General features: G+C 25.9%; 1 protein-coding gene across 2 annotated transcripts in view; it reads right to left on the bottom strand.

The window, feature by feature from the left end:
• Positions 1-8,028: 8,028 nt before the first annotated feature.
• The window catches only part of LOC108746320 (transcriptional repressor CTCFL-like), a 9,395-nt gene continuing 4,226 nt past the window's right edge, over positions 8,029-13,197 (bottom strand). The window contains exons 6-13 of one of the 2 annotated variants that reach the window (XM_018483025.1): positions 13,024-13,160; positions 12,258-12,408; positions 9,786-9,927; positions 9,380-9,652; positions 9,141-9,277; positions 8,785-8,930; positions 8,415-8,642; positions 8,029-8,278 (exon numbers count right to left, since the gene is read on the bottom strand). In XM_018483025.1, coding sequence (XP_018338527.1) covers positions 8,222-8,278; positions 8,415-8,642; positions 8,785-8,930; positions 9,141-9,277; positions 9,380-9,652; positions 9,786-9,927; positions 12,258-12,408; positions 13,024-13,160 — 1,271 coding nt within the window. In that variant the 3' untranslated portion in view covers positions 8,029-8,221. The remainder of the gene's footprint in view (positions 8,279-8,414; positions 8,643-8,784; positions 8,931-9,140; positions 9,278-9,379; positions 9,653-9,785; positions 9,928-12,257; positions 12,409-13,023; positions 13,161-13,197) is intronic. The other variant, XM_018483026.1, reaches the window with a different exon arrangement.

The following is a 13,197-nucleotide window of genomic DNA, read 5'->3' as shown; positions in this document are numbered from 1 at the left end:
TATAAAAAGGATATACAATTTTGTAGGCAAAATCTGATCAAATTTGTTGCCAATTTGGCTTCAAATTGCTAACATTTTGCTATCAGAGTATATAATTATATATAATTGTATAAAATAATTTCAACTTTTTATATAATTATATATAACTTTTTATAATTTTATATAATTATATATAATTATATATAAAACATTTTTTCACGGGTTACTAATTAATTATACATTTACTGGAATATATATATCCGTATTAAATATCTATTTAATACAAATAGCATTTATCTTGTCGTAGTAAACTGAATTGTTGCGTAATCGTAATTGATGTAAATTATATGAAATCGACGAAACATGTAATAACAAAAATTGTTTATTGATTTAATAACTTTGATAAATATTTAATTTTAAATCTTTTTTCTAATTTAAATTTTATCATGTATATCAAAAAGTCATTAATAATTTTAGTAAGTAACTTCTTATTAATTTGATGTTTAGAATAATCATTAATTTTTCTTCATATTTAGTATATAAATTTATTAAATAAGTCATAAAGATTGGAGTTTTGATTGAGACAACGGTTAAATATTAGCTCCTTGCTTGCTTTTTGACACTTTTTACATTTTTAACATTATAGAACAATATTACAAGTGTATTTAAACTAAAACAATTTATTATAAGCAAAGGTCTCATATTGTTGTCTTTCGCGTCAGATGCCAGTGATTACGTGATTTGTAATGATGGAAAGTCGTAATTATTTTCATTATGGAGAATTATTCCTCGTCGCTTTACGTAAAATCCATTCGCGAAGTCTAGTTTGATGTCTCTTCGGAGATTCTTGTACAGGATTGGAATTAATCCCGGATTTTCTCATCTGCAGTTACTGATAATATTAATTGTAATGATGAGTCAATGACAATTGCTATATATTTTAAAGTCAAGTTGCAAAATTAATTCAATGGTATATTTTAGCATACAATTTTTTCACTTTCTTTATTTTATTAAATGTTTTCTCATTAGTAATAATAATGTTAGTAATAGTATTGTTTTAATGACAATAGGAATTATATGATTGATATGAATATATAATTATTATTTGTTTAAATTCAAATTATCAAGTAAACAAATTTAAATTTTATATAAATAATTTGCTAATTTTTTTATTATTGCTTTAATAAAAATATGGTTATGAATGTCTATATTTAATTTTCTAACTTTATTATTATTTTAAAATCATTTTTAGATATTGGACATCCCACCATTGCAGAATATTTTTAATTATTAATTTATATGTATATAAATTAATTTTTCTATGATAAAATACATGCAGATATTATGAAATTATATTTAACGACTATTAATTTTTGTCAATTTACATAATTTTTCTCAAAATTCTTTATGGTCTTTTAATAATGTATCGTGATTATATGAGTTGAATTAAAAAATGTGTGGGTACAAAAAATTCAAGATAAGCCGGATGGATACCTTCGTATTAGTAGGATATTGATAATTGTAATTTTTGAAAAATAAAGAATTGTTAAATTTTAAATAATAAATTTTTTAAATTTTTATAAATGTTCTTTAAAATCCCGTTATTATCGGATTCGACTTATCTCGAACAGTTGGTACCCGAGAAACTTTTGTACTCATACATATAAAATTTACAATTAACGTATGTATTTTATTATTATTAAATATATTCCTTCGTAACTACTATTTCGTAAGAAAAGTATTCTATTCTATTTATTTTTATTAAGTGGTGATTTTTAATGATGGATGGTAGAACATATTTTCTCGCGAATTTTAATATTATATTAAAGAAGTGATAAAAATGGTAATTGCAATTGACATACTATCAAAATTTTTATTTTATTACTATAGCAAAAGATCTGGAAGATTCGGGGTTTATACCCTTCCTTAACAAAACCATTGGTGTTTGACGAAATGCTTAATTTTTCTCTACGAATATACATTGTGAATTTGACGTAGAAAGTTTGTTCTCTATTATGAAAATTGCTCTTTTTGATACCGAATGCTAATTAGCGTACCACAAGGCGGAGGGACCTTGATTCGTTTACATTATTGGGATAAGTTATCTTGAACGCGATGAAAATGCTGTCATAAGTATATTAATGACTTTTTAATGTAATATTAATAAATTTTATATTCGCAAGTTAGTAATTAATAGTAAATATGATCTAATAGTTGTTAGTATTTCTTCCGCGTTTATCAATATTTCACTAAACGTTGATTTAAAAAAATTTGTGTTATCGTATCTTCGACGTTTTCGTATAATCCTGCATTATTAAAATCTGTTAATTACGCTCCTATTATATCAAATTTTTATTATATTTTGAACAGCGTGTATAATTGAATATTGTATTATAAATAATAATTATTATTGTAGTATTGAATTGTGTGTATAAAATATTACAATAAAAGATAATATTAAAAAAGTGTAATATAATTGTTAATTATTGTATTGTATTTCATTATTCATATTGCAATATGATTAAAATTAAAATATAATAAAATAATTAGACATAAAAATAAAAAAATATATTAAAAATATATTCACTTGCAAAAACGGGCTACTAAATTTATTAGTAGCTCGTTTTTTTTAAAGGTGAATATACTTACAAAGAAAAGAGGACCGCCGATAAAATCGGCGGGAGTGGTGGAGGGTCGCTCGTTTTTGCTAAATTAAACCTTAAATTAACGTTACATGATTGGAAATATTTAGTGTATTCAAAGTCTCTATATTTGAATCTCAAAGTCTCTATAATTGTTAGATATTTTTCCTTTAGCTTTTGAAAAGGATAAAGGGAGATTATCTTCACTGCAAAGTAAACGGGATAAGTTAAAGGAAATTCAGCTGCTAGAACAATTCCTAAAGTAGCGCGCGCGCGGTTAAAATTTAATTACTCCGGATAAATTTTATTTGATAATATTTCCTCTAATTTATCCCTTCTTTCGCAGGAAAAAATACTTTAGAAATGAAAATTTTATAATTTTTTACCGAATACAAGGACTATGAATATGGCCATAATTATAAGATCTAGCCTTGACATTATCTGGCTTTTCTTTATTTATTTGATTTATTCATATAGCAGTTTAGTTTACAAAAATATCATCTTAACAGATGGATTTGATTATTCATCTACACATGTTTCATTGATCGAAAGAATCAGTCGCTCGTACAGAATTCAAGAGTACCGGATTCATATCCCGTTCAAGATATTATATTCGCAAGTTATTTATAGATGTTTAGAATGCCAATGAGCATTATTGTTAAATTAATAAGCAATTAATTTCATTTATTTAATTGTAAGATTATTATTTTAGTTTATGATTGTGTTCCAAATTGGCGCACAATCTACAAATTAATAACTATTATTTGTATATTCACATATGAATATTATTATATAATATAAGTCATGATACGTTTTGACAGACAATGCTATTTTGCTCTTTTATTTAGATTTTAACTTATTATTCATGAATTATCATGCAATGTTTTTCTATGAAAATCGTGGAACTTTTCTAGTAGCTTCTCAAAGTAACACTAATTTACAGCAAGCATTAAACCTGATTAGATGTTTTTATAGATTTTTCAATGCTGAAAACATGATATCGCAAGTCAAAAGTTTCAGTACATCAGATTTCTAATTATAAGTAAAATATATACAAAATTAATTAGACAATTGTACACAATTATATCATTAAGTTGTGTTTGAAATTACAAAAATTATTTGTTCGTTGTTATGTGAACTATGTATGTTAGATCTCCTACAGATGAGTGACTTTATAACGCCACAATCGAAATGCCGACCCGTTCATAGCGTTAATACGCTGTATTCATACAGTTATATTCTATAGCGCTAAAGAAAAGTAAACATATTCGCGACACTTTTCTCCGTAGCTCCGTAATGAACAGATCGGCGTTTTGACTTCTAAACAGAATAATCTTTTTTACAAAAAAAAATGTTAAATAGTGCAAAAAACTGCTTATAAATAAATCTCTATTATTTCAGAAATCTGACGTGCTAGTGAAATTTAAATTACGGCCAAAAATCTATATTTAATAAGAAAACAACTTATCTGGTTTAAAATTATAAAAAAAATATTTTTTGTAAACTAGAATAATTAACATTTAAAACTTAAACTTCCTTTAGAGACTCATGAACGGATATCACAATTGAATTTAACAAAAGTACAAGATGTCCCAAGTCACCTACATTTGCGGCATCTACTATATTATTCATCTGATCTGAGCGACACAATAAAAAATTGAATCAGCTACTTATTTGACGCTTTAAAACACGTTTTTCAGTTAAAAATTTGATACATTATATTGCAAAACTTTCTAATCACGGCACTATCTATGAAAAAAATCATAACTTTTAAACAATTTTTTAAAACTTACTTAGGATTATTTAAGTAATACTATTGACATTTATTTTGACTTGTTTTAAAGAAGAAGGATCAAGCTTCATATAAGAAAATTGCACACTTTGGAATATGTGTTCAATAAAATAGTAATCTAAACTGAAACTCTTAAGGGCCGGTTTTACTAACGCTAGTTAACTGACTAATCGCATTTACTGTTTAGTAAAATTGACCAATTATGGTTGACAGTTAATCCCGATTAGGGTTAATCGGCATTGGTGAAAACAGATATATCAAAGTAGCACATTCGTTTTATCTAAGCCGAAATGCCGACAATCTTCGTATTGACTATTTCAACCGCCATTTCGAATTAGTTGTCTGTAGTACAATAAGCGTTTAGTATTATTGGTATTCCTATAAGAGAGAGGTATTGTTAATAGGTCCAAAATAAAGGATCTATGCGCTACTTTTTCTAAAACTTTAATTTAAACTTTACAAAATAACAAACTTTTGGATAATGAAGAATAATCACATATTATGTCGAAAAATCGTGGAATTAATACTAATTATATACTTAGAGTCTTATTTAAATGTGATTACAAATTTACTACGATAAATATTATAATAGTTTTGTGTAATTAAAGTGTGCATAAATTTGTCACATTCAGAGAATTTTTCATTCTAAATTTTAGATTGAATATTCTTTCACATAAAAAAAGGCACTGTTATAAGAATCCTTCAGACAATTTTAAAGCTTTTTTATTGTCACATCCGAAATATCATTACAAAAGCATTACGTTTACAATTAATATCTAGTTAAAAAATTGTTACCTTGCTAAATTTGTTTCTAGTATAATTAACATGTGTCTAAAATGTTCCCGAGAAAAAATGTTATATAATGGGCATATTATATATATATATATATATAAAATTATACTTATATAAAATATGCCAATTTTATTTATAATTATATGTATATAAAACATTTTTTCCCGGGTTGGTTCAGGAACACATACTTAACAAATTAATAATACAAACAAAAACGACATTCTCCCACAAAATTCAAAGAATAATGTATACAAAATTTTATTTCAAGATTATGATGTGCGACTATTACGTAGATCAAACTAGTAGGAAGAACAATAGAATATTGCGGAATATATACTATATAAATAGTAATGCGATTGGAGCTCAATGTTTAGAAACATTTGGTAATTACGAAATACAATTTTGATTATGAATTTGATTGAAAGAATGTCCAAATTCTCTTGATGCTGAGTCATTTTTAAACATGTTGAGCAATTTTTAAAAATTTTTTACATACTGAATAATGGCCTTAATTCACGTTTTGATGGATAGGTTGCGTCATCAATATTGAATATTAACATAATAATTTAATAGAGTTTATTTTAATTTAATAAAGTTTTATTTTTTATTAATTTTTTGTTTACGTCTTCCTTATTTTATAAATTTATTGTTTGACATGATCCATTTGCATACGTATTATTATTATGTGTTGTTTGGTTGAAACGTAACATTTCTTTTTCTTTTGAATGTTTATTTGACACAATCAAAAATTTGATTAGATATGTAATTGTTCTCGATCTCAAGATAAATCACTTTTCAATGTTTGTAATTTAATGTGTTGTAAACCAAAGAAAATTATTAAAACGTTTAATTGATGTGAAGATGTCATTTTAATAAGCTAATTAATAAAATTTTTATACTATTATCTGCGTATTTTAACCGCACGTTGTACTTTCATTCACCTTGTTTGGTTCTTGCTGTTTCTAATGAAGATGCAAATATACATCGGTAAACACATTTATTGACAAAACTGAATAAAAAAATATCTACAAGAAAAAAAAGATTAAATTACAAATTTAAAAGCTCAATAAATATGTTCGAACTTTTGCATAAATGACATGTAAAATGTCTATTTCATAAAATCTAAATAAACTTAAGAAATAGAAAAAAAAATAAAAAATGTAAGTACGAACGAGTAAATATGAACAAGTATGTCGAATGGCGGCAATGAATATATTGTCGAAGGTAATGTTTATTATCGAGAGAATATTACACCGTTTGTTTTTTCTTTGGAATAATGTAAGAAAGTGCAGAATTTTAAGTGCATACAATAATTGATCACTAAGTTACAATTGTACAATTTGTATATATAAAAAAAATTGTACATATTTTTTACAATAATTATTTCGCCTATATAAGCGGAATAACTTATTTTATGAGCAACATTGTACGAGCATTAATTATACACTTTTCTTTATTCCGATGTATTCATGAAGATACATATGTCATGCCGTTTTAGTATAGCAATATAATAGATTTCATTAAAGAAATATTACTTTTCAAGTTTGTAATAAAAAGGCATGAGCATATGATTTGTTTCTTATATAAAAAAATTTTAATGCCTCATTAATTCAACAATTTCGTGCCCTATGACCCATACGACTTATTCTAAAATGACAGAAGTATTCAAGACATTTATTAAGTAAATACACATAAAATCGTTTACAATGTATGCTTTGTTTTGTTTCGAATGCCGGAAATGAAACGGGAAACACTACGTGCGAGATTGTGATTAAACATTTATATGTATTTAGTATATATGAAAAGTTGCTTAGTACAAGGTGTGAAATAACTTTCGACAATTTTATAATAGTACTAACTTAGAAAACACGAACAGTGCTATTATAAAACGTTTTAAGTTAAATTGTAATATAATTATAAGTTTCAATAATTATATAAGTATCTAATATACTATAAAAATAATATTATCATTCTATGCGTATTACTACACATAGAAGTTAGTAAAAAATATTATACATAAACTATTTTCGAATTTCGAATTAATTGCAAAACAAAAGAATTTTGATCAAAAAATAAAAAATACGTTACATTGTCCTCTCTTTTAACAAAATTTTTAGTACTATTATGAAACCAACATATAGCTTACAATTCGCACCTCTCTATTACTTCCTGATATTTCATCAAGAAAAAATGTGACTATGATAAACAATATAATATACACACTTTTGAGATATAAATTAATTGCTTTTCTCCTGATACTTCCTGTTTATATTGAAACTTAAAAATGCTCTCTAAATCAAGATATATATATAGATAGGAAATAATAAACATTTATTTACATTATAACCTCCGTTTTAATGTTATTCTTATTAGTTTTAGCTTTATGAACTAATTTTAACTCTTCAAAAATTGTGTTAGTTACACATATCTAATAAAAGACATAATGGCTTCTACATTAAAGTTATAAATAAATTTGTTTAAAAATATTATGCCAAGATATTAATATATTTCCTTACAGTTAACATATATAATTTTATCTAACTTTATTAATGTCATTATTAAGAAGTTTTCTTATTGATAATAACGTAAATCATATTTTACAGTATCCATAATTGTACATTTGCTTGATATTTTACTATAGACCAAAACTACGATATTTTTATAAATTATTATGTGTACCTAGTAACGGCAAAAAAAGTTCTTGTACCATGCATGTAAATCACACTGCAGCTCTCTATTAGAGCTATGCAAAGTATTTTTAGATGATAATACATTGCATCAGTTTTATTATACACAATATATATATATATATATATAGTTTCCTTGACTTTAATAATTTTTGTTTTATAACTAATTATAATAGATTTACAATATAAATAAGGAAAATTGTCAAGTGCGCTTTTGGCTCTTACTGTCTAATTTTCCTTATTTTTTTTAAGAATATTACACTAACACTGGGACAGAAGTGAAACATTGGACTATTGAATAGGTACATCTTCTTGCTTTATATTTGTTATTACGAAATTGTTTGTAACATGTTTATATCATTACCACTTTCTTCTTCTTCTTCTTCCTAAAAAATATAATAATTTATTACGTATTAATATTCGACGTTATCTAAATAAATTCATATTATTTTTCTTTTTCTTATAATATGAATGTTATTTTAAAAAATAATTTTGTTAAAAAAGATTAAATACTATACTCACCTCATCAAATCCGAAACAGGTTTCCATTTCCTTTTGCAATTTAGGATCATGTTGTGAATTCTGTGCTGATGATTTTGAGGGAGTAGAGGGTTCTATCTTTAGGTCATCCAATTCCATATCTTCTTCTACTTCATCAATTTCTTCTCCTGTTCCTGTTACCATGCTACTGTCTTGAGTTAAAGGATCTTGCATTACTAATTCTCCATCTTCACTTGCGACAACAGCCATCTAATTATCATCATAAATGATATTAGAAGTATAATGATTTTAGATTATACTTGATGTATTTAATTATATAATAATTATATAATAATTTGCTTCCAAAGAGATAAATAAATCTTTTAAAATATTTTGCTTAAGGAGCAAATACCTGATCAGTTCCTTGAGTATCCGCTAATTGAATCACTTCTAACACAACGTATTGCTGGCCATCACTACCTTGAACCGCCATCATGTCATCCTCATCTTCCTCCTCTTCTTCATCTTCATAACCTTTAAGTTTAGAAGCTAAATCACCTGTTGTTACAATATAACACATGGATATTAGTCAATGACCTATATTTTAGATCATATCGTAAGTGTCCCTGTGAGAATGAACGATTTTATATGCTATGAAGTAACATAAAGAATTCACGTTTATGAATGACAATGCATGCAGATTCTAAACTTATTGCGATTTCTTTACAACTTTCTATAAAAATTTAAGGTCATAGTTTTGAAACTTACCTGTCATTACTTCAACACGTTGACCATCAATGATTTGTATCTTCTTCTGTCTACCAATTTTCAAAGCTTGCTGTTTTTCTTGCAGAGACGATTCTGGATCGTGAACGGCCATATGACGAATAAGATTACCTTTATGTCTGCGTAATAGAAAATTTCATATTTAAAAAGTACTAATAATTAGTTTTATCGTGTCATTAATCCTTTCAGATAATCGTTTCAAATTGATTACGTGTACATACCTGAATGCTCTTTCACATTCAGGACATTGATGCGTTTTTTCTTGTGGCGCTGGAGGAACGTAGTTAGGATTATGATAGAGATTACAATGTCGTTTGAGTAATTGTTTTTGTCTAAATGATTGAAAGCAGTGATCACATTGATATGGTTTCTGATCGGTATGAATAAGCATATGACTTTCCAAATGACGCGCCGATATAGATGCATATGGACATAGATCGCACTTGTAACACTTTTCTCCTTCGTGAGTTTTACTGTGCAATTTATAGCTATATCTAAAATATAATACATATATTAAAGATACAGTTTATTAAAGTACGCATTATAATTTTTGTATTTAAAACATATTTAATTACTTCAACATTGTAATAACGTTTTTTAATATAATTTAAAAAATTGCTTATGTACCTGTCTGGGAATGTCTTTCCGCAACGTTTGCATTTTAGTGGTTTATCTGAAGTATGCAACTTTTGCACATGAATTCTAAGATCTGTTTTTCTGCCACATGTAGCGGGGCATAACTCACATTGAAATACTGGTTTATCACCTACTGTAATACATATATTGTGGCGATGAGAAAATTTATGTAAATAATACATAATCTGTTCATACATAATCAATGTCAAATATAAAACAAAATATACATATAATATATATCATACTGAGTGAGACAAAAATACCGGAATCCTTGAATATCTTGGAAAATATAAATTTTACAGAAAAGTTTTTCAGACAAAAGTTATAGGGTTTAAAATTATCTATTTACTGATCTTATAAGTTTAACCTTGGATGGCGTCGCCAAGGTTAAGTCAAGGTTAAATCAATTTTTTTAATAGAAACTTTCATTTTTCATTGCTTATTCTTGTAGCTTGTCTCGAGAGCTTTTCAAAACACTAACAAAATATTTTTCCATTAATTACTTTTATTCTTACACTAAAAATGAAAATAATAGGAACAACCTCCAAACTCCTTAACATATGTCAATATCATAATTCTGAACATTTAAAAAATTTTAATCATCAATTGGACACTACAGATAATGCTAATGCCGACGGTACTGTAACAGAGTTGCCACAGAAAATGAATTTTAAAATTCCCTGATTTTTCCAAATGAAAATGGAAAATTTTCCAATACAAAATATGTACATTTTAACATATTTAGAATCAAGGATTGGAGAAAAGCTAATCTATATTATTAAAAATAAGTGTGTTATTAATAATTGTGTTATTGATAATTGTGTTATTAAAAAAATAAAAAAAAGCTTAGTAGTATAATAAAATTTTGGGTATAAATTCAAGCCAACAAAAAATTAATTAGTATTGGAAAAAAGAATGCAGTTATGAAAAAGAACAACCGAATAAAAATATTGAATAAAATATAAATTTTTTAATTATTTTATTAAAATCGTTCAAAGTGTGCGAGTTTTGAACGTATTTAACTATAAATATCAGATATGATATTTAAAAAATTATAACAATTATTTAGAATAGGAGCAGTTTAAAGAAATTGTAAGCAAATTTAAAAATTCCAGACTTTTTTACATTTTCTCCTGACATTTCTCAGTATTCCATGACCAATTTCAATTTCTCTGACTTTCGTCCCCGGTTTTCCAGATCTGTGGCAACTCTGTAATTTTCAAGCCTTATAACTCAAAAAGACTGCATTCAGCAGAAAAAATAATTTTGGAACTGTTATACAATTCTTTAATATGATTAATTTATACATTTAGATTCAATAAAAAATTAAGGGCAAAATCAATTAAAAATATTAAAGAATTTTATAACAGTTGCAAAATTGTTTTTTCTGCTGAACACAGCAAAATTAGTTAATGGAAAAATATTTTATCATAGTGTTTTGAAAAGTTCTCGAGATAAGATATAAGCTTATGTAATGAAAACTGGGAGTTTCCAATAAAAAAAAAATCGATTTAACCTTGATCTTGGCGACGAAACTTCAAACTGATATAAACCCAATAAAAAGATCAACTTTTGTCTGAAACACTTTTCTATAAAACTTATATTTTCCGAGATATTTAGAGGCACTTTTGTCTCACCCTGTATAATAAAAGAAGCCAATAAGAGACTGGATATCTGAGTATACAACAAATTATTTATTAAAATATTAACAATAACTTATGGTAGATGTTTTGACACCGTAATTTGGATCATCCTCAGTAAATACATAGAATAAAGCAGAGAAATTACATGTGTTTCAAACATTGAAGACAGTCACATAAAATCTAAACATATGTCAATTTTTTAAAAAGTTTCTCTATTTACATTTGTAATAGAACTGCGTCGAATGGAGATTGAATCCGTATTATCTTACAAGATACAATAAAAAATATATATTATATTTGTATAGTTTTTCTTGCTAATTTTTAAAAGTACTAATACAATGCGCGAATGCTATAATTTCTGAATACAAATTCAAATGTCGTACTTTTTAATTTTTATTACAACTTTTAAAGTAAAATTAATCTGTATATCACCTAAATATAAAAAGCGCAAACTTTCAGTCGAAGTTAGATGTTAAACTAATACATGTAAACTAATATACGTACTCTTTAAATAAATTTATCTCAAAATATAATTGTTACTATCGAACTTTTTCAACACAATCAATCTAAACATTATTCCCCCAAATTTAATCTTAAAATCTGTAAAAAAAACTTATTGCGAAAAATATTACTTCAGCTGGAAATTAAACCCGGATCTCTAGTATTCCGTGCGAGATAAATCTTTATGTTTAAAGTATGCAAATTATACCATATTAAAGTATGAATAACATTATTTTAAATTTCCTTATACTAAAGTCATTATTACTTTACTCAATTAATCTTACTGGAAGCAATATGTATTTTTCTATATAAAACTTACCATTATGTATTAATTTATGCGCTTTCAAACTATTGGATTGAGTAAATCTTGCTTGACAAAAATCACATTCATATGGTTTTTCTCCAGTGTGAATGCGAAGATGACGTTTTAGTTTAAATGTATCCGGACTTGCATATGTACAATGTGGACACTAAAAAAATTATTAAATATTATATTTATTAGTCAAACATATTTTTTACATTAAATAATAAATTATAATATTTTAAACAACTAATCAAAAACACTATAAGAAAATACATAACAACTAGTCAAAAATACTATAAGAAAATACATAAATTATATGCATATTATTTAAAAGAACTGCAATTCTAGGAAGAATAAACTTGATAGACTTTCAGTTTTCTGTGTTCATGCAACTTATTCTTCATACATATATACCTATATATAGACTATGTTCCATCTAGAACTCGCAAAACTCTTAGAATCATTTCAGCCTTATTGTTTATCAAATGTTAAACAAGAATAATACAAGCATTGAAAGCAACAAATGGAACGCAGCCTATAGTGTATTTATAAAGTTTTTATATACGTATTTTTCACATATATGACTACATTTACACGGCACGCTAATTGGGTTTAATAACATCGATAGTTATGAAATTGGCCAATCATAGCTGTTGCTCGGAAGAATGTAACGACTGTGATTGGCAAGTTTCATAACTATGAATGTTATTAAACCCGATTAAGGGTGCCATGTAAATGTAGTCTATGATAAATTAAATTAAGAAAAAATAAAAATATATACCTGATAAGGTCGTTCGCCGGTATGGCATCTAATATGTCTCTTCAGTTTTGACAATTCAACAGATGCATAATCACACTCATGACATTTATGTGGTTTTTCATGGGTGTGTCTGTAGCGAACATGTCTTACAAGTTCACCTGCAAGCATATGAAAATAGGAACTATATATTATACA

Source organism: Trachymyrmex septentrionalis, unplaced genomic scaffold (genome assembly GCF_001594115.1).
Source record: "Trachymyrmex septentrionalis isolate Tsep2-gDNA-1 unplaced genomic scaffold, Tsep1.0 scaffold167, whole genome shotgun sequence".
In the NCBI taxonomy this organism is placed as follows: domain Eukaryota; kingdom Metazoa; phylum Arthropoda; class Insecta; order Hymenoptera; family Formicidae; genus Trachymyrmex; species Trachymyrmex septentrionalis.
The sequence above is the reverse complement of the archived record's forward strand: the minus strand, read 5'-3'. Positions and strand labels throughout refer to the sequence as shown.